This window comes from Spinacia oleracea, chromosome 6 (assembly GCF_020520425.1).
Source record: "Spinacia oleracea cultivar Varoflay chromosome 6, BTI_SOV_V1, whole genome shotgun sequence".
NCBI classification, from domain to species: domain Eukaryota; kingdom Viridiplantae; phylum Streptophyta; class Magnoliopsida; order Caryophyllales; family Amaranthaceae; genus Spinacia; species Spinacia oleracea.
Genome location: NC_079492.1, coordinates 128,550,039 through 128,577,027, shown reverse-complemented (window position 1 = coordinate 128,577,027; position 26,989 = coordinate 128,550,039). Strand labels below are relative to the sequence as shown.

General features: G+C 35.6%; 1 protein-coding gene and 1 non-coding gene across 3 annotated transcripts; both read right to left on the bottom strand.

The window, feature by feature from the left end:
• Nucleotides 1-5,989: 5,989 nt before the first annotated feature.
• Nucleotides 5,990-6,070, bottom strand: TRNAL-AAG (transfer RNA leucine (anticodon AAG)). The gene has a single exon. It is a non-coding gene; the product is annotated as a tRNA-Leu (tRNA).
• A 977-nt stretch (nucleotides 6,071-7,047) lies between these two features.
• Nucleotides 7,048-10,945, bottom strand: LOC110788135 (auxin-responsive protein IAA12). Of its 2 annotated transcripts, none has more exons than XM_021992780.2 (5): nucleotides 10,174-10,945; nucleotides 9,423-9,724; nucleotides 8,772-8,907; nucleotides 7,603-7,664; nucleotides 7,048-7,501 (listed from the first exon to the last, which is right to left on the bottom strand). In XM_021992780.2, exons 1-5 carry the CDS (start codon nucleotides 10,596-10,598, stop codon nucleotides 7,452-7,454), a joined length of 975 nt encoding a protein of 324 aa, XP_021848472.1. In that variant the 5' UTR covers nucleotides 10,599-10,945; the 3' UTR covers nucleotides 7,048-7,451. The 2 variants fall into 2 exon arrangements, with proteins under 2 accessions (XP_021848472.1, XP_056687223.1); XM_056831245.1 differs by having other exon boundaries at nucleotides 7,048-7,422; nucleotides 10,174-10,910.
• Nucleotides 10,946-26,989: the final 16,044 nt, after the last annotated feature.

Genomic DNA, 26,989 nt, shown 5'->3' with positions numbered 1-26,989 from the left:
TTGTAGCACTGGAAATCAAGTACAACTTTGAATTCCATTAATTGTTTTAAAGATGGGTTAAAGACCCATGGTTGTAAAACATTGGGGTTGAACATTTATCATATATGAAATGTATTTTCATATTCCATTTAATCTTGGTTTAGTATTAAATGATGAGTCACTTCAATTTAACGATATATTCAAGATAGACTGTCAGGACCAGTCCTGTGACTAAGAATTGTCTATCAAGTGAACTTGAATGTCAAAAGTTGAAAATGGTCCCTGGTCGGAGTTTTCTATAAAGATGGACGCATAGAAAACACTAGACAACTAGAATGCAAGATGACTAGTAGTTCTGTTTCTTGAACTATGTGGACATGACAATGTCGCAATCATTTGCATAGATACTTACTTTGGGAAGACTAGTATCGGACATACCTATGAAACTTTACTGTAAGAGATGAAAATCTGTCATAAGTAAATTTCATTAAAATTATTAGACATTAATCCTCAATACCTGAGTGATTTGAGATTACTTGTTTGAGAACTGGTTACTTTGACGTTGTCAACCGTCGCACCGTAAAAGGAGGCTATAAAGGCAACGCTCAGGTAATCACCTATCAAACGAAGTCTAATCTCAAGATCACAAGATTGGGATTGTCCTCCCATAAATCGGGATGAGATGCTGAAAGTTGTACAAGGCCACTCGGAGAGCTAGAAACTGTAAAATGCATGGCCGTGCTAAGATGAATCATAGGCTATGATTATCTGTTTATTTGATCAGTTGAACTCTGAAACCGAGAAACATCTCTGGATATAATAATGATGACAACTCTTACCTTATGTTCAAGAGCAAGCATCGAGCGACAAAGGAATTAGGAAATGCACACTTGTCCCTAAGGACAAGTGGGAGACTGAAGGAAATAATGCCCTTGGTCCAAGTATGCATTTAATGGTAAGTCTAATAAATGCGGTTCAATGTTAATTATACAAGTTAATAATTCAGTGAGATCAAGTGAACTGTATGCCTAGCTAGAGGCCGCTTCAGTTCAAGTGGATTAATGATATTAATCCACAGCTTACTCTTGACTGAACCCGTAGGGTCACACAAATAGTACGTAAACGGATCAAGTATTTAATGGCATTAAATACTCCATCTATGGATATTCGGAATCGACGGATCTTGGTTTCCGTGGGAGCTGAGATCGTCAAAGGCAAATAATGAATACTCCGGAAACGATGATATTGCCGGAAACGGAAATATGGATCGTATCTGAAATATAAATATTATCCAAGTCGTAGATGTTGCCGGAAACGGAAACATGGTACGTATCGGAAAATATTATCGGAAATGGAAATATTGCCGGAATCGGAAATATTGCCGGAAACGGAAATATTGTCAGAATCGGAAATATTATCAGAATCGGAAAATAATTCCGGAAACGGAAATATTAAATATTTTTTCGAAACGGAAATTAATTCCGGAATCGAAAATGTTAAATATTGTTCTTATCGGAAATGAATTCCGGAATCGGGAAATTAATCGGAAGCGCGTCGTACGAATAAGCATCGGACGAGCTTGCTAGACGAAGGCCCAGCGCGAAGCCAGGCCCACGCCCAGCAAGCCCAGTGCGCGACCAAAGAAAACAAAGCCCAAGCGCGAGAAAGGCCAGCAGGCGCTCGCCCCTCGTAGTCTGCGAGCACTTGCTGGGCCTTGGGTCAGCGCGCGCGCATGGCGCCCCTCGTGGGCTGTTGTGCGTGCGTGTGTGTTTGTGCTTGTGTACGAAACCTTGATCGATTAGGATTCGTATAGATTGATTTCCTAAATCTACTAGATAATTAATTAATAGAATTTAAATTAAATTCAGATTAGTTAATTCGTTTCCTAGTAGGACTCTAATACCCGATTCCATACCCTATAAATATGTGATTATAGTTCACAATTTAAAAGCGAGTAATTCAAGTATTCATTCAAGTTTTAGGCATAAAACTCAGTCATTATTTGCTGCATAAAAACCGAAAACACATAGTATCTTCGGGGCAATTCTAGTTAATTAAACTTAAGGCGGATCCGGACGTGCTGTGGACTATCTACGGAGGGACGACATTTGGAGACCTAAAGACTTGTTCTTGTTCGGTTCGGGCGCATCTAGGGAGGGCACGCTACAAAGAGTATGCATCCTAAATTATGCTAATTGTTATGTGGCAATCAATTTGGATTCCTGACTTTATGGTTTTTCCGCATGATTTATATTCAGTTATATGTATCATAACCTAACACATGATGTATTTGTATGAGAACAAAAGCAAAAAACACTCTACAAGCATGGGTAAAAATCATTGGTTGAGGATGATCAAGTTCGTGTATCGGACCCTTGCATTCCAACAAGTTTGTGCGGTAAAAGGGGAGTTCCTTCCTGTGATTTACTTTTTGTAAAACTTTAACTTATTCGCATAATTTATTTTATGTGCCCTCTAATGCAAAAGACTAACAAGTGCGTTAGTTGTGGTTTTGTGCGTTGATCACTAACAATGTTGTGCAGGTTCATTATACTTGGACGCACAGTTAATGTGAATACATGTTAGCAGAGCTAGCAGTAGAGATGGGGATGCTTGTCTACTACTTTGGAGAGCACTAGCATTAAGGATGGTGTATCCATCGTGCTTGATGCCGGGGAAGTTTATTCTCTAAATTTTATTTTGACAAACTCTAACTTAGTTACATAATATGTAGATATGTCCCCTCCTTTGATGTGTGGTACATTGTTATCTGATACTTTATTAGTCAATGTGGGGGTGTGAGTTAGTGTTTGAGGCCAATGGGCTAGTTTTACTAGAAATGGCCAGGGAGTATGTTGGAAAATCAAAACTTAAGCAATGATATGAGTAGTTTTATTAAACTAATTTTATGCATTGGTTTTATTATGAGCATATTTGATGCATATGTATCTATTCTTATATGTGGTTGGCATTGATAGTGTTCATATGCCTTGTGTGAATCATATGTTGTTGCATTGCACACACGTTGATGCTTCCAATGAGACTAAAGTTTCTATTTTCTCATTTTAAGATAAAAGTCAAACTGAGACAAATGAATCGGTAAAGGTACGTCCTAACTACATTTGAGTTTGTAGAGGCTTTTTGGTAAGTACCAATTTTTAATTGAGTGGCAATTATACTATTGTATAATCCTAGGATATTGTGGAAATTTATCTAGAAATAGTTTCTCATAAATTGAATATGCTAATATGATTGAAGTCCTAATATTGTATGATTAATTCATGACTTGATGATGCTTGTGCTGTAAGCGTACCTTGTAGATAATCCTATATTGCATAGGTGGAGATCAGCGTGAAAGTGATCTTCATTATTTACCAAAGGGTACAATGAGAAGAGGATCAAATAAAACGAGTAGGTTTGAGTTCCCATTGAGTCAATATGAATTTATGGCAATATCATTGGATCCTACAAGTCAAAATTCATACAATTAGAAAAGGCTATTGGATGATGGCTCATTGTGGGGGTAAGTAATTTTATCGCATTTCTTTATATTGTCATTCACTATTTACTGTATGTGTGAGTTGTCAGGTACAATGAGTTAATTGGCAAAGTGAGTCACATTCGTGCATTTAGACACGAGAAGATACCGTTATTTGTGAATGTGATACCTTCCTTGCGTATGTGAGATTAAAGAGAAAATATTATTTAAGTAAGGTCTTGGCACGAGTTGGTGTCAAACTAGATAAGAGGAAAGGTTTCTAAATCTATGTCGTGTTCAATTTCTACGGAAAACACGTTTTAGGGTGAGCTTATGCTCTTAATGAATCTATATCCCGAATTTGGGTGGTTCTATGAGAGAACTTGATGGAGTCACCGTTTTGTGTGAGGTTGAGTATTTTACTCTTAATGTATCTAGCCTTATGGTCCCCTAGAATGGGTGGTACTATAAGAAGCCTTGATAGATACACCGCTTTATGATTGGGAAGGTTAATCCTTGTTGCTCTTATGAGTCCATAGTCCTATTGTGTGGATGGTTCTTATTATTGAACTTGATGGATTTAAGATTAAAGTAGCTAGCCTCATTGACTTCACTTACTAAGTGATTTCATGAGAAGACGTGATAGATACATTGTGCAATGTGTGAGGATGAACAATATGTTCTTAATATATCCATAGCTCCTTTGAGTGGTCCTAATAGAACGGACTTGATGGATATACCGGTGGGTAAGGTTGGACGTTTAAGGTTCTTAATGTCTTCATATCCCTTCTGGGTGGTTTATGTGGCAAAATAGACTTGATGAGACACCTATGTGAGTAAGAGGGGGTGGCATCCTTCAATGAAAATCATGTTTGTTGTTTTTCTAATAATACTCACTAGAATCCAAGGGAATGTTGGCCTCGTATGACGTTTCATGCGGTCGCGGAATTTTTCAAGCTTCTAAAGGTGAAGTGTGTGGTATTGGGTTCCTTCAATAGTTGTGAAGTTCAATCTTCAGATACTTTGTAGGTTATTGAATACCCCACTCCGCTAATGTGTTAGTTCAAGTCTTTAGACACTAACATTTATACGTTAAACCTTTCATTTACTGCTCAGATTTCAAGAACTCTTGTCCGTATGCATTAGTGGGGGATTGTTGGTAATTATAATGCATTACGGATCGTTTTAATTGTCATAATGCTTGTGGGCCCGTTTCATTGTTGTCGTGGGTATTGGTTTTGGAGTATTGTACGGTAGTTGCGGTTTATACCAAATTTCTTATAAATACTCCTTTGTTTATTCCAATAAGATAAACCAGAGACATAGAGAAACATATAAACCCTAAAAATTATTATCTCTGTCATTATTTGTCCCATAGAGATCTGAGAAGTTCTTGAAGTAATTCCAGCCTTCCAATCGGTGTACAGAGTTGGAAGGTAGCTGTGTTACCCTAGGGGAGCAGTCACTGTGAACCTTGCACTGGTGGTGGCGAAATACGCTTCTAGGGCAGGCGTAAAACCCGTCACAACTTTTGAGATCAATTGTTGAGTATTGTGTTTCTTCCCTATTATTTTATTGTTAATTTCATGGTTTCAACGTATTATTTCCAACACTTACTGTATATGATTTGCTTGCAAGCAGACGGCAAGACCTCAAATGAGAGATGGTGAGATGTTACTTGATCAGATCGCATTGCACACCTACGCTTTTACGGTAGAGCTGTCAAAACGGTTATTTCGAGTCGGGTCCGGGTCGGGTCATCTCGGGTCTCGGGTCATGATCTGGTCGAGTCGTGTCGGGTTATTTTATCACCCGGTGCATGTCGGGTTCAGGTCGGGTTCGGTCAGGTTGAAAATTTGTCGGGTCATGTCGGGTTATTTTTCCATTTCGGTTCGGGTCGGGTTCGGGTCGGGTCTTTTTCTAGTCGAGTACAATTACAGGTTCGGGTCCTAACGAGTCGGGTCATGTTCGGATCGGATAATTATCGGGTCGGTTAAAAGAGATCAAAATATGTTGTACAGTACTTCATTGTTTAGCCTTTCAAAAAGGCTGGAGTTGACAAAATGCAGCAGGATAAGGACCATTACCATTGAATCAGCACAACTTTGTCTAGAGTGATAAATACTGATGCCCAGATATTGGACCATTTTGCCAGAATTTTTTAAAAGAAATTGGACCAGATGATGAAAATTGAAAAATGAAAATAAATATACTGGGAACAAAAATAATTGAGGATTGGACCAGTTGAATGCACCCCATTATACCAAACAGGGCTGCAGCCTCCAGCCTCCAGTCATAATGTGATACATTAGTAATAATGACCAAGGCACGGGGCTGAAAATTTATACGAGTTATCCTTGCTCAAAATGCGCCTCCTTCGTATGTCGGAATCCGTATAATAACAATAAAAATACACTCATAAGTCATAACTGAGCAAAAAATGTTAACAAAAAAATACACACTCATAAGTCATGAATAAGCAAAACAACAAAAAAAATACACACTCATAAGTCATAAATGAGCAAAACAAATTGTTGACAGTGGGATTTGAACCCACGCCCTTTCGGACCAGAACCTTAATCTGGCGCCTTAGACCAACTCGGCCATATCAACTTGTTGACCTTACAACACATATATTTGTAAATATTTATGATCTTAAAATAACTAATCTGACTTTGATATTTTTCAATGATGATATCAGCCTCGTAAAAGACCTACTCTTATATTTCGACAAAATTACTTTGTTTAATCTATCTTTGAGATAAATGCATTGGTAATTTGGTCCTCTTAGTGAGTTAGTGTCTTACAACATCCGTCTTCAATCGTATTTTACCTAGACGGTGAAAGTCTGCAAGTAATTACGAATATTTGTTGGATTGAAGTTACAAGGTTGAATTTTTGGAAACAAACAAAATACAGGAAAATAGAGTTTTCAAAAGTGGGAAAATTTACCCACATAGAAGAGAGTACGAAGTTCAATTCCATGAGATCAATAAACACGCACCAAGAATAATATGAGTAGTTTCCTAGCACGGCATGGTCCAGGGGTGTCAAATATGGTCATCGATCGGTTACGGATCGAGTATAATCGGATAATATAATTGTACAAAGGTCATTGTGTTTATGTGGATTGAATGCGTGTATTTTTTTTTTGGGTCACTTAGGTTTTTATCACAAATCGGTTGGATCGGGTTAGTTTTGACCGCCCTAGGCATTCAATCCAAGTAAAGTTATGAACAACATTTACTCTGACTAAAAGTGACACGCTCACAGTCTCACACCATGGCCATTGCTACAAAGCTACAAGATAGTTAAAATATCACTTCTTGCAAGAAATTACAGAAGAAAAGGATCTTAAAAGACAAAGTGAGCTTTGTATCATCCTTCTATAAACAGTTTCCATACCGGAAATTACATAGAACATCACAAATTGACAAATTACTCATACATCACAGTCACCAGTTGCAATATTTGAAAAATTTGCGCCAATAATGTCGAAATGTAGCCCCGTGGTTAAGGGTATACGCTTACCACAAAATACGCCAGAGATTATTTTTTAAAAAGAATGGAATGTGACGGGCAACAACATAGAAGATGAAAGCAAGGCTTCATAGAGCAGAAGCCAAATAAACCCATTTCCATTACAAAAGAAAAAATCCCAAGTTCATTCAGTATTTTGGAAAACCCCAAAAGAAGCCTTACAACCTAGCACCCCATATATATTTACACTAACTGAAAGCCCAGCCTTGACTAAGTATGCAAGCATGTGTACCCATAAAAAAATTAAGGAAAAAAAAAAACCCAAAAACTTGTGGTAGAAAAGGAAAACCAAAAGGAGATTTGATGAGAAACAAATATATAAGAGAGGCAGAGGATCAGTTGTTACTAGGCAACGTATGTGTTGTGCGAGTATTCAGCATCGTTGTTCTCTCTTTCCAGTATTTAGCTTCAGCTCTGTTTTTTCTCTGTAAATAATACACCACGAATAAATAGACTATATAGGCCTGTTTCTTTGCTTTGCACTTCTCTCTTCTGATCTTGGAGCTGAATGTTGAGAATTTTGAGAAATAATTTTAGAGACTTAAAAAAAAAAAAAAAAATTAAGGGATAATTCTACTGCAAACTTGAAAATGCATCAGCTTTACCAAGTCCATTAGCCTCAGAAGTCCTCATGATTCTAAGCCGCTTCACAGAACTGAGGAACATCCTGTTATCAAACAATAAAAAGCATATGTAATGCATCAGTCTTGTGTAGATGAAGATTAAGGAATTCAATTAATGAAGGAGTTCAATAGAAAGTAACATTCTTTATTGCAAACAATTCCAAAATTATGATTAAGAAAGGTAATCAAGCTCAAATTATCCAAGAAAATAACTTCTATCCCTTGCACTCGTAATTCACGAGGAAAAGTCCACCACAAGGTCCACAATGACAACTCCACATATTTATAACAATAGGCCCCAAATAAGGAAACTTTTTAGGTAGCGAAGTATGTTACCAGTTACCACTAAATACCATTGCCGCTGTAACATGCAGAATTTCCAGAACAAACAAGTTAGATTTCTACCCTTAGAAGTTAGAACACGAATAACAATCCAAACCAAAAAAATAAGACTAATAATAATGTTACATACACCATATGTTGAATATGTTTCATGCTTTTCCACATGAATTCCTCCAACAACAAAGATAGGCAAGAGATATGGAGCAATAGCACAACTAAAGTTGTTATCTCAGACCAAGACAGTTTATCATATCTCATGCTAATGGCTGTGAAGGCATATAAACTCAAAGTCATCTCTAATTGCATGTCTTCATAATCAGCTGGCTAATTAAATGCATTTTAAAGTTCACAGGACCACTTCATCAATAAAAATCACTTAAATGAGTTAAATCAGATAGCACATCCAACATTACAACATTCCAACTTCATTATATGTGCGTCAAATTTGGTAATGCTAGATTCGCCTAATTAAGGGCAAAGTTCCCAACAGAAGTAAAATTCTACTACTTGTACTTTTCACCTAACAAAAAGTAAATTTTAGATCAAAATGGTTTACTTCGGGGCTGTTTAGTTCGAGATTCTTAAGTGAAAGGAACTTATCTTATATAGACAAAACCAGCAAATAAGAAAAATAAGAACTTAAACTCTTATGTGACAAGTAAAACATTAGCAAACTTATCCAATATGTTGTTGACTAGTTCACTAGTTGTTGCTATGATATGAAACTGAGTATTTGCTAAAATAAAACTAGAAAAGGAAGAAACAAAATCCATAATAATCACAAATCCATGCATACGCTGAAAACATACCCCCAAGGAACATCTCCAACAAGCATCCAGTCTCCATCTTTGTCTTCATAAGTAAGCACAAAATCTGATGATCCATCTAATAATTTGGAAGGTCTCGTCATTTTGGGCATCAACATAAGCTCCTCTCCGTTTGATTCTGAGGGAACATAAGGAGCAACAATTACTCACCAAACGTAAGGACATTTCAGATACAAGTGCGCTGCTAGACAAACAGACACTTCATATATGTTTCATCAATCATAACACGAAATGGTTGGTTTCAGCTATTGCCAATACCACAGCCGCGTAGCACTAAGACCTCAGGACTTTCATCCTTGACTAGAAATTAGAGCCACTCTTGTCCATACAACAATGTATTCTGATCATAAAGTTGCTTTAAAGTTATGCCATTAAACCTTTTTCTTTTTTTCTTCCCTTGATTGCTAAGCATTTATACCCTTTCAAGACATTATCCTATCATCAAGAAAGCACAAAGCAATCACTAGTATGTAAACCAATTAAAGGAAAACAACAAAAATAATCTATCAAATCAAATTAACATAAAAAGAAAGGATTCTCATTTTATCACTCAATATGATCTATCTTATTAAGACTAATTATATTCATATTACTATATCATCAAATAAAAAGAGAAAAGTTGCAAGAGCATACTCTCAACAGCTCCATTAGTGAACATCTCCTCCAACATTAGCCCTAACGAGTCGTAGCTCGAGTGCGCATTGAGATCGACCTTCCTTCCAATCGCAACACCATCCATATTCACTTTCACAAACAAGCAACTTTTATGTGGAACTCTCTCCTTGGCATTACCCTTCTCCTCAGCACCATACATAACATCTTTCCTTTTCATTTCATCAAACTCTGCCTCGCTTTCTTCATTCGCAACCGATTTAGCTTGGTTCACCATGCTGTTCATCCTGTATGCCCTTATTGGAGGCCATCCCACAACTTGACTGCTCTCGCACAACAATTAACAGCACCCAACAAAATTTCATCATCAAAAAACCATTCCAACATGATAAAGTACAAACTTCAGAAAACCCCTTGAAAATAAAAACTAATTCAGTCTAAACAAACCAATATAAGTAATAATTATACTCAAATTTCTAAATTACCATAGAAATAGATGAAATTGCTCTGAAAATACCAATAAAACCAGCAAATTACACACCCAAATTCATAAATTAAATTAAAAAATGATGAAACTGCTGTCAATTATAAACCATTGATCAAACCAACAAATTATTCACCCAAAATTCATTTAAAAAAGGTGAAATTGCTGTCAAACATCAAAACTAAAACTACCCAAATTACTTTAACCATTTTTAAAAAATGGGGGAAATCAGCACATGAAAAATACCCAAAATTGAAAGTAAGAAGAAAAATAAGAAGAGCAAAATACCTAACAGCAGTAGGAGAGACGGCGCGCTTAGTACCAGAAGAAGCATTGTGATTGTTGACAGGAGAAATATTTTTTGCAGAAGAAGAAGAAGGTGGTCTTAAACCCAGAGATGAACAAGAAGAAGCAGAGGAAGGAGAAGACCCATTATTATTAGTATTATTACTATTATTAGTAAAATCTTTAGCTGTGAAAATCCTTGGAATTTGCTTATGATTTTTAGAACCAAGGCTTAACCCAAGTCCCAATTCTAGCTCTGAATCATCAGAAACTTCAAAAGCAATGTTTTGATGGTGGTTGTGGTGATGGCGAGAAGGGTGGTTTAGTTGCTCCACCACGAGTTCTTCCTTTGAAACCACCGTTGATTCTGATGACCCACCACCACTAGAAACATCGCCGCCGTTACAAACACCCATCACAGCCTCCATTGGAATTTTGAAATTCAGTGTAATTTGTTTGTATGTTAGATTGTTTGTTTTTTTGCGTTGATTGTGAGATGAATGAATTGAAGAAGAGGGAATTGAAGGGGAGAAGAAGAAGAAGGGAAAAGAGTAGGTAAAAATGAGAGAAATAGAGAGGGGGGGTGTGGGATGTGGGTGTGGGTGGAGATAGTGATGAAGGTGGGTACCCACCTGTCTGGTATTGTGCTATGGGTCGTTCCCTTTTTTCCCTTCTTCTCCCCCTCTTTTCCTCTTTCTCTCTCCTAACTTTCCATCAATTGTTTGAGAACACATTTCTTGCTCTTGCTCTTGCTCTTGCTTTTTCTTTTTTTTAAAAATCCGGAGTATTTGATATACGGAGTTCTATAGGTTATGTATAACTATCGAGTATTAACACGAACACTTGGTAAGGTTAGTAGGGAAAGTCCCTTATGACTGGAAGGTTACATGATTGAGTCCCATTAATTATGAAATGTTTTTTTTAATAGTGATAACAAGTTGATTTGGGTATGAAAGTCAAGACAAGTCAAGTTCAATTCACTTTTGGAGTTGTGATTTATCAATTAATTTCAAGTCATTCAATTTCAGATGTAGCTCTATGGCTCCGTTTGATAGGAGTAAAATTATTCTCACAGTGACAGAAAACCTTTTACCCCTCAAAATGAAGGGAACATTATTTTCCTTCCTTTTCCTTGTATCTCTCGTACGCTTCTATCACTACTTGCTTATTTTCCGTTTCATCATTTTTCTTACATAGAACTAAACAACGGAAAACTAATTTTGAAATTGTGTTTTCCATTATAAGTTGTTTTCCACAAAAAATCATTTTACACTGAGAATGTTTTACACTCAATCAAACGGGGCCTATTTGATTCATAAACTCATGTTATATTGTCCAAGTTGTGATACTCCGTATTATCCTTGGTACGAACTACGAAGTATTTTTTACTCCACCATCACTATGTTGTGATTCGACCTTGTTACGAACTACGAAGTATTTTTTACTCCACCATCTCTATGTTGTGATTCGAGCTCCGCGGTCAATCTCCATGATTGGCGAGCAAATCATATCAAGGGATATTTTCGTAAATTATCAAAATATACAATCTAAATGTTAAATATACAATCTTATTTTATATTAAAATTAATATTTTTTAAAAAAAAGTTTCAAATAGACAGTATATTGTAATTTTCAGATTGTATATTTATTTATTATATTTACGAGAATACGGAGTACCACTTAATATGTCAATCAAGGAGATTATTTAGAAATTCCTAAATTGCCCTTTCCCCTGTCCTTTTCGTTTGCTTTATTTGGCTCTATCTTTTGTTGGGGTTTGTTTTGGTTATACATTGGGGTTGATTTGATGGTGGGGGTGTTTGGAATGATGGGAATCAGACCCATTACCTTATTATTTTTATATTGCTTTCGATATTTTCAGTCTTGTTGTCGATAAATATTTATTTTTATTTTTATTTTTATTTTTGTTGGGGGTTTATAGTTTGGTAAGTGTCGGAAGCTTTTGCATTCTAGAAGGAGCTTATGAATACTCTATAAATTTAGCAAATTAGTATTGCTTGCTTGGATAATTCAACCATTCAATATATATTCTACTACTTTAGAAAATTTAGTAGGGATGGCTCGAGTTGTGGCGACTAAAATTATATGTCATTCTGTTGTGTTGAGCAGTGGATTGGGGATTTTGGGGCAATTGGGAAAGATATTTGATTTTTAAGTTATATTCTAAGTCAAAATTCGGCAACTCATACTACAAGTCATGCTCGTCTAGACTTAATTGGATTAAGTATTACAGGTGCATATAAAATTATGAATACGATACGGATACAATCTTGAATAAAATTACGGAGAAAAATGTTAAGTTTGAGTATGAGTTGAATTTGTTAAACATTTACATAGGGTAATTTTATGGATTTCTCACAATATGAGTTGGACATGACCAACTTAGTTTTGCATTCATACAAATCCAAATGGAAGGTTGGGTGTAGAATTGCATTGTACAACGGTAGACAGATATGTTGCGAATGTCAATTTTGTGGCCTACATCATGACACAATGCACAACCAAGCAATGCCTTGCCTAAAGGCTAAAGGAAAGGATTCCACCTTCCAACCAAAAGGTTGGGGGTTCAATCCCCACTAGGGGAACTTTGAGGGATGGTTCCCCTTATCATCCCCTCACTCTCAAAGTGTCTAACCTGTTAACCCGGTGAGAACTTCATCTTACCTTCAAAAAAAATGACAAAATACACATGATCATACCATTGATACAAACTCCTATTCTAATACGTGTCACTTATTGCTCTCTAAAACACAACTCAATATAAAGATTTCAATAACTTACGCATTTTAAAATACAGAGTAATACAATATACGAAGTACAATGTATAAAAAAGCTACTTAATTTTATTAGTATATCCAAACAACTTGAGTCTCCTCTATTATGATTAGTGAGCATGTCTTTGACCCATTTTTATTTTCTTTCCACCATTTAAATATTTAACATTTCATTTTGGAGATAATATAAATTCTTTTGGTACATAAGATGAGACGGAGACCATATCAAAATGTCCTATGGGATGGCTGGGAATTGGGAAGATAAGAAAATAAATTAAAAACGGACCATATACGGAGTAATTAATTGTTTTGGTGATGGCTGAAAATATCATGAGAAAATGAAGGTGTTTTCAAAGTCTCGTGGCATAATGTTAAATTGTCAACTGGACCCCTCACGCTCCACTCCAAACGACAAACCGACAACTTGTGGGACCCTGGCGTCACAAAGCTCAAAAACGTTGAAACGGGTGCCACGTGGTAAAACTAATTGAGTACTCGGTATATTTTTAGATGGAAAAAACAAATTACTCCCAAATATTAGTTATATTATTATTATTTTTAGTAAAATAACTACTATATGTAATCAATAATTATACTCCGAATCTAAATGTTTTTCTCATTTAAAATCTTGACCTTATTCATAATAGAAAAGAATTTTATGAATTACGTTTAATATTAAGAAAAATATGGTCATGTGGGGTCTTGTTTAATTCGTTTCAATGAGTAATTTAACAATATGAAAATTTTATAATTTTTAATAACACGTAACTAAAAATATTAACGATGTAAAATGTGCATTGACATGTGTGCCAAAGGAAATTGGGAAAAACATTTAGATTCGGAGAGAATATTCTACAATTACTATATTATTAGTTTTTTAATTAAATATTATACTTTTTAATCAAATAGATATTTTCTAGCTAACTAGTCAAATTAATATCTTTCTAATGATGATGTCATTGGTCTTAATCGATATGTACGTCCAGAGCATGTCCAGATATCAGCGCCGATATGTCTAGATTATTTTAGACCTGATCAAATGGCGGGCCGGGCCGGATTCGGGCCGGGCTTGAGCGTAAAAAATCAGCCCGGTGTGCCAGGCTGGGCCAAGATTCGGGCCAAAATTTTGTGCCCAACCCTGTTATTTTCGGGCCGGGCCTACCGGGCTTTTCGGGTCGGACCAAATTTATAACTAAAAAGTGTATTTTTGTGTTTCCCAAACCCGCCCAAAAAAATAAATTTTCGAACAGGGTCGGGCCGGGCCCGGAAACCGGGCCTGAAAATTCTACCCAAACCGTAAAAATTTCGGGCGGGTCGGGCTCATCTTGATCAGGTCTAGATTATTTACATATCAACATTGATTTGTCCATATCATACCCAAACCAACATCATTCAATCCATATAGCATGCCTAAATCAGAACAGGTCTATCTAAATCACGTCCAGATCAGAACCGATTTGTCCATCATGTCCAAAGTAAAACCAATTTGTCTAGAACATAACCAACTTATCCAAACCATGTCCATATCAAAGCTGATATGTCCATATCAAAGCTGATATGTCCATATCGTATCTAAATCATGTCCAGATCAAAATCGATTTGTTCCGTACCAAAACCATACTATCCAGCTCATGTGTTCAAGTCATGTCCGTATGAGATCCGATATGTCCCGATCAAAATATGTCCAGATAAGAACCAATATGTCTTAATCAAAACCAATTTGTCCAGATCAGAACCGATATTTCTGGATCATAAAGATCATAATATGTTCAAATTAGAACCGATATATATATATATATATATATATATATATATATATATTACCAAGTACAAGTTCTTTAATTTAGTTGTTTCAAATATAAGCCGAATTTATAAATTTCCACCTAATAAAAAACAGACACACTATCAACAAATTAATAATTTCTGAACTCAACCTTTTTTTTAATTTAGGAGAGAAAAAACCTCTTCAAATGACCTGACAATAAAACGTAGTTTAGACTTAGGAAAAAGATGGATGAAACATCATTATTTTCATTAATTTGTTGTCGCACGTTTCTACAAACTTGATGTTGTTATTTTTGTGCATGCTCTTACCCAATAAAGATTATAACTTCCTTTACATTTACATATGTATAAATTAGCTTTTCCCCTCTTTTGCAACAAAAAAAAAAAAAAAAACATATGTATAAATTAAAAATCACCCCCTAAAAGTTTAATAAGTTATACTATCAATAAACCATTGTTAGAACGACACCCAAGAAATGGAGTAATTAGAAGGAAATTAAATCAATTTGGGTATTTAATAAAAGAAGAATTAAAATTGTTGGTTTCCCACTAAAAATAAAGAATTAAGATCATTGGTTTCCAAGGTTCATGTGTTAAAGATTTTGCAACACATGTAAGTATACACTTAGTTGATTTTAACAATATAGATATCTAGCATGATTTTCGATTCGTAATTAGGATTATTTATGTTACAATATAAAAGGAAATATTTCAAACTAAAGATTAAAATAGACTCCCTTAACGAAATACGTAAAGAATAAAAAGGTACGGAAGGAGTAACATCAAAATATAGCTACGAAAATTCATACTATCTTTAAGAATTAATTGACACGTAAATATATGATCACATAAGACCAAGAAAATATTACTTTTGTAAAAATCAAACCCATGTAATCATATAAAACCAATGAATCATTTCAAGTTAGCTAAATAGACTAAAATAAAATTGAAATGAAATATCAAGCTAAGTTAATATGATTTTTTTTCCTTAAGCAACTACCAACGCTTTAGTTTTCTAATTAACATCATTTAAATGTTAATTATCAGTAGCATAAGCGTATATACATTAATTTATAAATTTTAAAACTACTCCAAATTTATATTATTGTTTTCAACACACATATGGAGTAGTAGTTTTATATAACATATTCTTTTTTTTTTGGCTTTCTATTTTTTTTTTTATAGAAATCACGTGTATTAGCACGGGTACTGACTAGTTGTATTTTAGTCGAAGAGAATCAAAGAAATCGACTATGTGAGATCATGTTGATTATTCAAGTGGTGCTTAAAATCGAATAGTCACAAAGCTCTTTACACAAGGATAATACTCTGTATTTAAGTTAAAGTAAGTATAATTAGATCGACACACACGTTATTGTTTAATGTCATGTGCCTACTGTTGGAAGTAAAGCTTGAAAAATAAGTCAGTCTGATGGTCATCGGGCGGATGGCGTCCGATCGGGCGTGCGTACAAAGTGAAAGTGAGTGAATAATTTGCCCGACCGGGCGAATGACTCGTAATATTTCACTGTTGTGGGCGCCCGGTCAGGCGGATGGAAGAACTTTTGGTTTGTTAGACGCGCACCCGACCGAACAGTGGTCGCCCGGTCGGGCAGACTATCGGGCGGATACTAAAAGACGTCTTTTAGACGTTGAATTTGCTTCCTCGTGATACCCTTTGTAACAGCTTTATTAAGTATTAGTTAAGGGCTTTTAACCTTTCTGATTATGGTGAGTTAAGTGTGTTTAACTTCCTCTTGATTAAGGGGGGGTTTAACTCTTCATTATCAAAGATTAATTGTCATGATTAAGATCATTGGATTCCTTTGAGTCATTTGATTTCCTTGGGCTGTTTTATCTCCTCCACTAATCGTATAAATACATGCTTAATTTCTCGTGTTGTCTAAATTATTCTCTTATCTTCTCATTTTCTTCCTCTCTTTTGGGCTTTAGTAACTCCATATAACATTCAAGAGTTCCATTGTATGTTGAGAGTTGTGTAAACCTTAGGTAACGAATCGTGAATACAGTGCACCTCGGTTGCACCAAATCTCGTTTTCAAGGCAGTGGTTTGGTTACCACGACACAACAAGTTCCGTAAGTCCTACTTTCTTGTTCTTCATATTAGCCTTGAAAACACTTAAAATATAATACAACAATTTAAAAACGAGATTATGTCTATTGTCATGTCTAACTCTATGTTGAACAAGACTCTTTCCGACCTCTCTTAGTTGGAGCCTCTTGATATCAAAAACTATAAGAGATGGTCACAAAATTGTTGATCTTTTTTGAGAAACTTGAAATAGATTATGTTCTCTACGAGTATGTGAATGATGCAATTGAAGCAAGCAAGGAGGTAGCACTGGATCCCTCCCCTTTGGCGGATGATGTCAAGAAGGCGGCCGAAGAATTGACCAAGAGGGAGAAAGACAACAAGCTTGTCCGGTCTCACATGCTCCATCATGGAATCTTGTTTGGCCTTCTCATCACCAATCGGTCAAGAAAGTCCATTTGGGACACCTTGTAAAAGAAGTATGGAGCCGATGATGCCGGTAAGAAAAAGTATGTTGTTGGTAAGTGGATAAATTTCAAGATGACAGATGAAAAATCCATCATGGATTAAGTCCATGATTATGAGAACACCGTCACCGACATCTTGGGTGAAGGAATGAAGATTTGTGAAACTCTTCAAGCCAATGTGCTATCGGATAAATTTCTACCATCATGCATGGAATGACCACAACAACTCTTTGAAACACAAGAAGAAGGACATGAACCTTCAAGAGCTTATTGTTCATATGAGGACCGAATAGGCTAACCGTCTCAAGAATAAGTTTGAATCTCTTTCTTTGAATTCTTCTAAAGCTAACTTGGTTGAATCTAGTGCTCATATTGTAACACCCCGACAATTCTCTCTTTTCTAGAACAACCTTTTAATATAAAACGTAGAGAATTATCAAGGCATTATCGCCCGTGTGAAAACGTAACGGCTTATTCAGAATTTTGCAGCGGAAAACATAAAACTAACTTTAAGTTTATAAATAATCGATTACAGGTTTAGTCCCAAAAATCAACCAACGAAAATAAGGAAATATAAATAGTACGACAAGTTTAAAGTTCAATTAAACAAACCCAAGTCAACTTAGCAAATCAAAACTAAATACAAGCTCTCTATTCCCGATCCCAATGATGCAACATCTTCAAACCTGCAGATGGATAATGTTTATTGATCCTTAGAGACTGCTCACCAAATGTTGGGTCATCACAGGATCAATAAGGCATAGCCATGATCAACATGCACAAGCAAAAGCACGTAATCATCAAAGCTGAGTACTACATACTAAATCAATAATAATCTTAACATGATTCTATTAAACGAACAACCCTAACATGATACTAATGAACACAAACAAGGGCAGACAAAACATGATAGTTTGACGACCATACTTGACCAGACTAGACTAGGCTAGACTTTTAGCAATAATATTATTTTAGTTGAAATAGACAATGGACCGAGTTGTCCGTCCAACAGTCTTCACTAAGGAAGACGAGGTACGGGCGCGACTCCGTAACCTCAGAGACCTGCGATATCGAGGAACATTTGAATTAAAATAGAACACGGTGATCAATCCGGTCCCAGAAAAGGCCATGGGCTACCACCATGAACCCCAACTCCTGTTTGTCCGTCACTTTAGACGTGCACAGTCTAAAGCTATTGCTACTCAGTTTCACTTTACATGATTTACAAATTGAGACTCTGTTATGACTCAACAATCACATAAGGCATATAATCCACATTCGTTCACAACTGTTTTTATCTTGGAATTAAGTACGTGATCATAAAGGCATCAATCAAGACTCATTCCAATTTACCCAACCTTTCCTTTAACCATGATCAACCCTGTATATGGGTATAAAGTTTCAACTTACTAAACAAGGTCCTCGGCCCTCATAAAGTAGTGAAAAGCTAAAAAGGGAACAACAATCAACTGATCTGAATCAACATATACAAAGTAATCTAGTGTTCCCAATCAAACATGTTTGCATCAATCATCCATACTAACAGGGAAATGATAAATCCAAGGAAGAATTTCACTTCTTCCAAGGAAATCACCTTTAAAAAAATATGGATTTCCTTGGAAGAAGTAAAATTTTCCTTGGATTTATCACTTCCCATACTAACATGTTATAATTCTCTTAATGCAATATAGGTTCAATACGTCCATCCAACAGTATTAAATATGCAATTTCAACCTGACTAAGTTCGTCGATAATATCAACATCACCAAGTTCAACAATAATATCAACATAGCCAAGTTCAACAACAAATTCAACATGGTTTCAACAATTAGCACACATTCCAAGCACACAGGTATGTACGTACCTTGTGTAAACAAACTGCAAGACCACTTTAATAATTCAAAAGTCGCCTACAAAGAATTCTCCACCTAAAAACAACCAACAAGGATTCCCAATCAACTTCTAATCGCTCACAGCTATAATAACACATTCTAACTACATCCTAAACATATTTAGAACTTTTCTCCAATAACAAAACTTGAATATTTGATTTCCTAGTATAACGATTATTGAATTAATTATTGAAATTCGTTGAAAACTCTTTGCAAACATCGTACTTTAAATTTTCAGCAATATAACTAATTTCAAACTACTCCCAAAACTTTGAAATCATAAAAACAATAACTTTAATAATTTATAATCATCCTACCATGATTTAAAATCATTAAAACCTTAAAAAATCATACTTTAATAATTAAAACCATTATTTCAATCAAATTGCATAATCTGAAAATTAAATTATTAATTACGCAAAACTTAAAATCTAAAATTCATCATTAATTTGTAAAAACTATAATTTAATTCAAGTAAAACATGAATTATATTAATAAAACGTAATTAAAACATTAATTAGTTTTAAGGGTTTAAGAATTAACCAAGAGAGAGAGAATGAGTTTGCCGACGGGAAAGGGGCGGCGGCAGCAGGCAGGGAGGTGCGGCAACAGGATCTGGAAGGGCCACAAAGGCTAGACACCGCAGCTGTGGCGCCAGTGGGTGGTGGTTGTGCTGGTTGCGTGCGAAAGGAGAAAGGAGAGAGGGAGCTGATGGTCGGTGCAGCAGCGTGACAGTAGGTGTGCGACTGCTGTGAGGACGACGACGGTAGGGGTTGCAGCGACACCGATGGAGTGGTGGCTGCCCAATAACAGAAACGTGAGTGAGGAGGAGGAAAGCGAAGTATCCATGAGAAGGAGAATGAAACAGCAAGAAAAGAACGAAATAGAAAAGAAGAGGAAGGAGGGGGTTACCAGCAAGGGACGACGGTGGCCGTCGGTGGCTGGTGGCGGCGTGGGCAACTACAATGGAGGCTTGAGTGTTTTTCTTTCTTTCACGTGAAGGTTGAAGGAGAGAGAAGGGTTTTGTTTTCCTTGTTTTATTTTTCACGTGAAGTTGGAAAGTAAAGAGAATTATGGGTAATTTTGTTTGGGTTTATTTATTGGGCTTTGCAAACTTGGGCTAGGATTGGAATTGATGTTGTTTGAATCCAAAACCGGTTAGGATTGTTTTTGAAATTCAATCGCGTTTTCGCAATCCAAATTCTTTTCAACATAGAATTCTAAAATTATTTTAGATTGCATAAATCGTTAAAAATATTCAAAATGTAATAAAATAAATATACTTTAATTATATATTTATTTCTAAAATTCGTAAATTCTTATTTAAATATATTAACTATACGTTAAAATATATTAATAACATTTATAAATTTACGGGGGATTACACATATGGCTAAAAACAGGTTCAACGGGAAGAAGAAGAATCACTCATTCAAATGAAACTTCACTAACAACAACAAGATTCAAAAGACTAAAGGAGCTTGCTATGTGTGTGGTAAGATAGGACACAAAGCCTATCAATGTGACCATCGTCACAAGAGAAACTCTCAACCTTGTTGAATATAATGATGTGATAGCCGCGGTGGTGGTTGAAGCCAACTTGGTGGAGAATAAGGTGGAATGGATCTTGGACACGGGAGAATCAAGACACTTTTGTGCTAACAAGGCTGTCATGACGGCCTTTGAGGATGCTACCGATGGAGATCATGTTTACATGGAAAATAGTAGCACCACTGTAGTTCTTGGAAAAGGGAAGGTCAACCTTAAACTCACTTCCGGAAAATTTTTGTCTTTGAATAATGTCTTGTATGTTCCCTCCCTTAGAAGGAATCTTGTTTCGGGTGGGATTCTCAACAAAGTCGGCCTAAAACTTGTGTTTGAGGCGGACAAGATTGTTATCTCTAAGATTGGAGACTTTGTTGGGAAAGGTTACCTTAGTGAAATATTGTTTGTGCTGAATGTTTTGAACAATAAAGGAAGTACTTCTTCTTTTTCTTATATCATTGAGTCTATGGATGTTTGGCACAATCGATTAAGACATTTAAATGTTTCTTACATGAAAAAATTAAAAGACATGAACTTAAATTCTTTTGATAAAATTGACAAAGCCTCTAATGGTCCTATTTGTGATGAGGCCAAACATACAAAGAAAACATTTAAGCAAGTGGTAACGAGAAGTACTAAATTGTTTGAGTTGATTAACTCGGATTTAACGGACTTTAAAAATTGCACTACTAGTAGAGGTGGGAAAAATTACTACATAACTTTTGTTGATGATTTTTCAAGGTTTACTAAAGTGTATCTTTTGAAAACTAAGGATGAGGCCGAAAGTGCATTTTTAAAGTATAAAGTCGAGGTTGAAAATCAACTTGACCTTAAAATTAAAAGAGTTAGAGCAGATAGAGGTGGTGATTATGAAAATTGGTTTTTAAAAGAATTTTATGAAACCAAAGGGATCATCCATGAGTTAAGTTCCCCTTACACCCCACAACAAAATGGTATTGCCGAAAGGAAAATAAATCTTTAAAAGAGACTATGAATGCCATGCTTCTAAATTCATGATTATCCAACAACATGTGGGGGGAGGCGGTTTTATCCGCTTGTTATGTACTCAATAGAGTGCCCCATAAGAAGTTGGATAAGACACCTTATGATCTTTGGAAGGGTTATAGTCCTAACATGAGTATTTTGAAAGTGTGGGGGTGCTTAGCCAAGGTTGCTTTTCCAGATTTTAAGAAAATCACTATTGGGTCTAAAACTTTTGATTGTGTGTGTTTATTGGTTATGCTCATAATAGTGCCTCATATAGATTCATTCTTTTGAGTGATATTTCTATTTGTGAATCTAGGATGTAGTTTTCTTTGAGCATACTTTCCCTTTGTAATCCTCTTTGCCTTCACGTGTGCATGAGTCAAGTGTTGATGTGCTCTTCGATATTTCTTTGCATATTCCTACTGTTCCTCCTCCTCCCACTATAAAGGAAGAATTACAACCTAGAAAGAGTAAGAGGCTTAGAGTAGAGACTACCTATGGACCGGATTTCTTGACCGGATTTCTTGACCATTCTTCTTGTTGAAGACTTTGATGTGGATTATTTGAGTGAAATTGTTGTTTCTTTGTTTCTCTTAGAAGAAGACCTAGTGAAGCTATGAAATTTATAGATGTTAGTTTTTGGAGAGAGTCCATTAAAAGTGAATTAGATTCAATCATGTCTAATCATACTTGGGATTTAAGTGATTTGCCTAAGGGTCTAAACCCATAAGCTATAAATGGATCTTTACTAAAAAGAAGAAACCCGATGACTCTATTGATAAGTTTAAGGCAAGACTTGTTATTATAGGTTTCACTCATAAATAGGGAATTGACTTTTTTGATACCTACTCACCCGTGACTAAGATTGCCACCATTATGACTTTGGTTGCTTTAGCGGAAATTCATGACTTAGTGGTTCATTAAATGAATGTTAAAACGACTTTTCTTAATGGTGATATTGATGAGGAAATTTACATGACTAAATCGGAAGGTTTTGTGGTTAAGGGTCAAGAGCATAAGGTGTGTAGGCTTAAAAATTCTTTGTATGTTTTAAAACAAGCTCCTAAATAATGGTATGAAAAGTTTGATAGTACCCTTAGGAGTGATGGCTTTGTGACTAATTCTTCGAACTCTTGTGTGTATTTTAAAGTGTTTGATTCCTCTTGTGTTATTATTTTTTTGTATGTTGATAACATGATTATTATGGGCACTAACCTTGAGGTTGTGAATTATACTAAAGATTTTCTGTCTTCTAAGTTTGAAATGAAGGACTTAGGTGAAGCCGATGTTATTCTTGGTATATGGTTGACCAAATCCAAGGATGAGTTCTCAATGAGTCAATCTCATTATGTGGAGAAAATCTTGAAGAAGTTTGATTGTTATGATGCGGAGCCATGTAAGACTCCTTATGATGCAAGTGTAAAGCTTACAAAGAATATGGGTCCAAGCGTGTCTCAAGAGAAATATGCCAAGGTAATAGGAAGTGTAATGTTTTTGATGAATTGCACACGTCTCGACATTGCCTATGCGGTAAGTATATTAAGTCGATATACTCATAATCCTAGTAGTGAGCATTGGAATGCACTGCATCGATTGCTTAGGTACCTAAGGGGTAGCATGAAGGTAGGTTTGCATTTTAATCGTTTTTCTAACGTTTTGGAAGGTTATTGTGATGCTAATTGGGTGTCTGATAATGATGAAATTGTTTCTACTAGCGGTTATGTGTTTATGTTGGGTGGATGTGCTATTTCATGGAAGTCCTCAAAACAACCATGTTTAGCTCGCTCCACCACCGAATATGAATTCATTGCTCTTGTGTTGGCAGGTCAAGAAGCGGATTGGCTAAGTAGTCTTCTTTTTGATATCCCACTGTGGGGCGGGGAAAAGATCTTTCCCGATGTCTTTGCATTGTGATTCTCAAGCTGCGATTGGTGTGGCTAATAATAGAAACTATAATGGTAAGAAGAGACACATACGCCTTAGACATAGTTCGGTGAGATAACTACTCAAAAATGGAATGATTAATTGCATTAAACTATGTAGGGTCTGAAAGAAATTTGGTGGATCCTTTTACTAAGGGGTTGGCAAAGAACCAAGTTCTTGATTCGTCGAGGGGGATGAGGCTCAAACCCATGAAGTGAATATTAATATATGATTAGAATTACTAATATTCCATCCCTATTTCATTTGTGGTTGTAATGCTTGTTGTAGGTTGAATTCTTTAGAATTCTTAATGGATTTATAATTACGTGGTAGGTTCTCTAGCTAAGCATTTGAGAAATCAACCGTTGTAATTTGTGTGGAGGTTAAGTTTGTTTAAACTATTAATGAATCGTAAGAGATGTTTTGTGTAATTGAGAAACACAAGAGATTCACCTGCGTGGTTGTGAAGACTCGCCATCTTCTATGGAAGCTTGGGCGGTTTCCTAGAGCTTCCATGAGAACTAAGGTAAACACATGTCTTAAAACGCGTTCACTTTGCGGAGTTTACTAGACCTTTGGAGTGAGGTACGTGTTATGGGGGGCTTGAATTATATCTTAGAGTTTCAAGGTTAGTCCACTATTTGATCAAAAGTTTAAGGGTTTCAAGGTTCGTCCACCCTTGGACTTGTAAGTCATTGTTCCACTTCACTAAGCATTTGGTTTCAATTTAATTAAATGTAACATCGGATGTTATGTATTGATCTCCTCTTATGCCCGTAAATCTATCTTCTTTTCATCATTCTTTTTCTATCTTTAGTGCGGGATTGTTGGAAGTAAAGCTTGAAAAAGAAGTCTTCCCGATCGGGCGCGCGTACAAAGTGAAAGTGGGCGAGTAATTCTCCCGACAGGGAGGTTGTCGCTGATCGGGCGAATGACTCGTAATATTTCACTGTTGTAGGCGCCCGATCGGGCGGATACCAAAAGACGTCTTTTGGACTTTAGATTGGCTTCCTCGTGGTTCCTTTTGTAACAGCTTTATTAAGTATTAGTTAAGGGCTATTAGACTATTACCCCTTCTGATTATGGTGAGTTAAGTGTGTTTAACTTCATTTTGATTAAGGGGGTTTTAACTCTTCATTATCAAAGATTAATTGTCATGATTAATATCATTGGATTTCTTTGAGTCATTTGATTTCCTTAGGTTGTTTTATCTCCTCTGCTAATCGTATAAATACATGCTTCATTTCTTTTGTTGTCTACAAAAAAAATATTCTCTTATCTTCTCATTTTCTTCCTCTCTTTTGGGCATAAGTTCTAGTAACTCCATCTCACACCCAAGAGTGTCATTGTGTGTTGAGTGTTGTGTAAACCTTAGGGAACAAATCGGTGAATAAAATTGTGCACCCCGGTTACACCGAATCTCGTTTTCAATTAAGGAGTGGTTTGGTTATCACGACACAATAAGTTCCGTAAGTTCTACTTTCTTGTTCTTCGTATTAGCCTTGAAAACACTTAAAATACAACACCTGCTTCTTATTAATAGGCCTAGCACAACCACAAATTCACAACTCACCGAACGACTTAATGACCTCTTATGATGCACCATCCCCGGCGGCCCCGAGTGCCGGTTCTACGGTGCACTAGCCACCTAACCTTGATTGAGTTGGATAACGTCATAACACTATAGAATGAGTTCAACAATTCATTAAAGAGGAGGGGCCGAGCTTAAAGGGGAGACTAGTGAGTAGAGAGGCAAGAGGTTAGCATAAAGGTGTAATGGACAAAAGGGGGGACAAAGTGAATCCACCAAAGCTGATCAAAACTGAAGCCTAGATCTTTCTAACTTCAAACACCCCATTATTACTTCTAAGATACGCACCCCACAAGACACCCCCTTCCTTCCCCTTCGAAATTAAATTAAACTAAATTAAATATTAAATTCATTTATTTTCTAAAATCATCTCACATTATCCTTCATGTTTCCCACGCTCTCCCTCCTTTTTTGTCTTCTTAAAATTTTAAAAATACACTGAAATAAAATATTCAATTTTTTAAACTGTCTTATTTATTTATCTGTCAGATCATGTCTTATATAATATAGAGTATGGAGTAATACTCCGTACATAGTAATATGACAGATGTATAGGAGATTGGTGAAACGATATGTGGTTGACAATTATTTGTTCTGTTTTTTAATACGAGTTACAGTTTAACCGCCAGAAAATTTTAAGAGGGTGAGTTGAATTTATCAGAATAAATTACATGTGAGGCTAGTGGACGGGCAATAAATAATTATAAGAAAACATATTGTAGTTAATAATCCATACACTCTGTATTATTAAAGAAAAGGGCATGGAAAAAGAGTAGAGCCCATAAAGAAAAGAAGAAATAGTAAAACGGGGAGGATGAGAACCATGAGAGGAGAGAAATATAGTTGGATTAAAACGTACTCTGTAGAAGCTTTACAAAAATTAAAGGGTACTCCCTCCGTCTTTTTTTATTCTTTGCGTTTGGTATTTTGCACGCGTTAACGACTAATTAATGTGCATTGAAATTCCTCTATATTTTTTATTTAAACAAGATAAATTACGTTTATTTATAATGTTTTCACTTTTATCAAAATTCTATTGGAAAATGAGAAAAATTAATGTTGCAATGAAAAAGTGTGAGAAATTAAATGACTGAATTAATTTAATTGGTTAATAATTGGACATAAATTTTGATAAAGTATTAAAGCATTTATGCGATAATATAAAAGGAAATGTAAAGAACATTTTGGAACACACAAAAAGAAAAAGGTAAAGAACAAAAAAGACGGAAGAAATAACTTTTATTAAAAAAACAAATGGAAAAAAAAAATGATTATAGTAAGTGTACCTTTTATTGAAAAAAAAAAAACAGTTTGAGAGAGTCTTTTAGGAGAATTTATATAAAATAAATAAAATAAATAAAATTAGAAAGTCTAAGAAATGAGAGTTGGTGACAGCCAAACAGCACCTTTTAATGCTGTAATAAATATTTGCCTTTCTTGCGACCCCTTCACTTCACTTAACATAACAGAACTTGATTGTGCTTTTTCTTTGTTTTTGGTTGTTTTTACATTTCTTGGCCCTTAATTTTTGGCACTTGTTCTCCTGTTTGTCCCTATCTGTATTTTTGTTAGTACCTACTTTTGTAGCTCTTTATTACTCCACTACACAACTCTACAACGTAACTTTTGGGGTTCAACTTCAAAGTTCAAACATATATGAGAGGTTGAGGAATGAAGACTCATATTCGATATTCCAACTGATAAGTGATTGTTGGGATTAAACTAAAAATTACAACAAATTTATCTGATTCGATGAACTGAATGAAAAATAATTGTTGCGT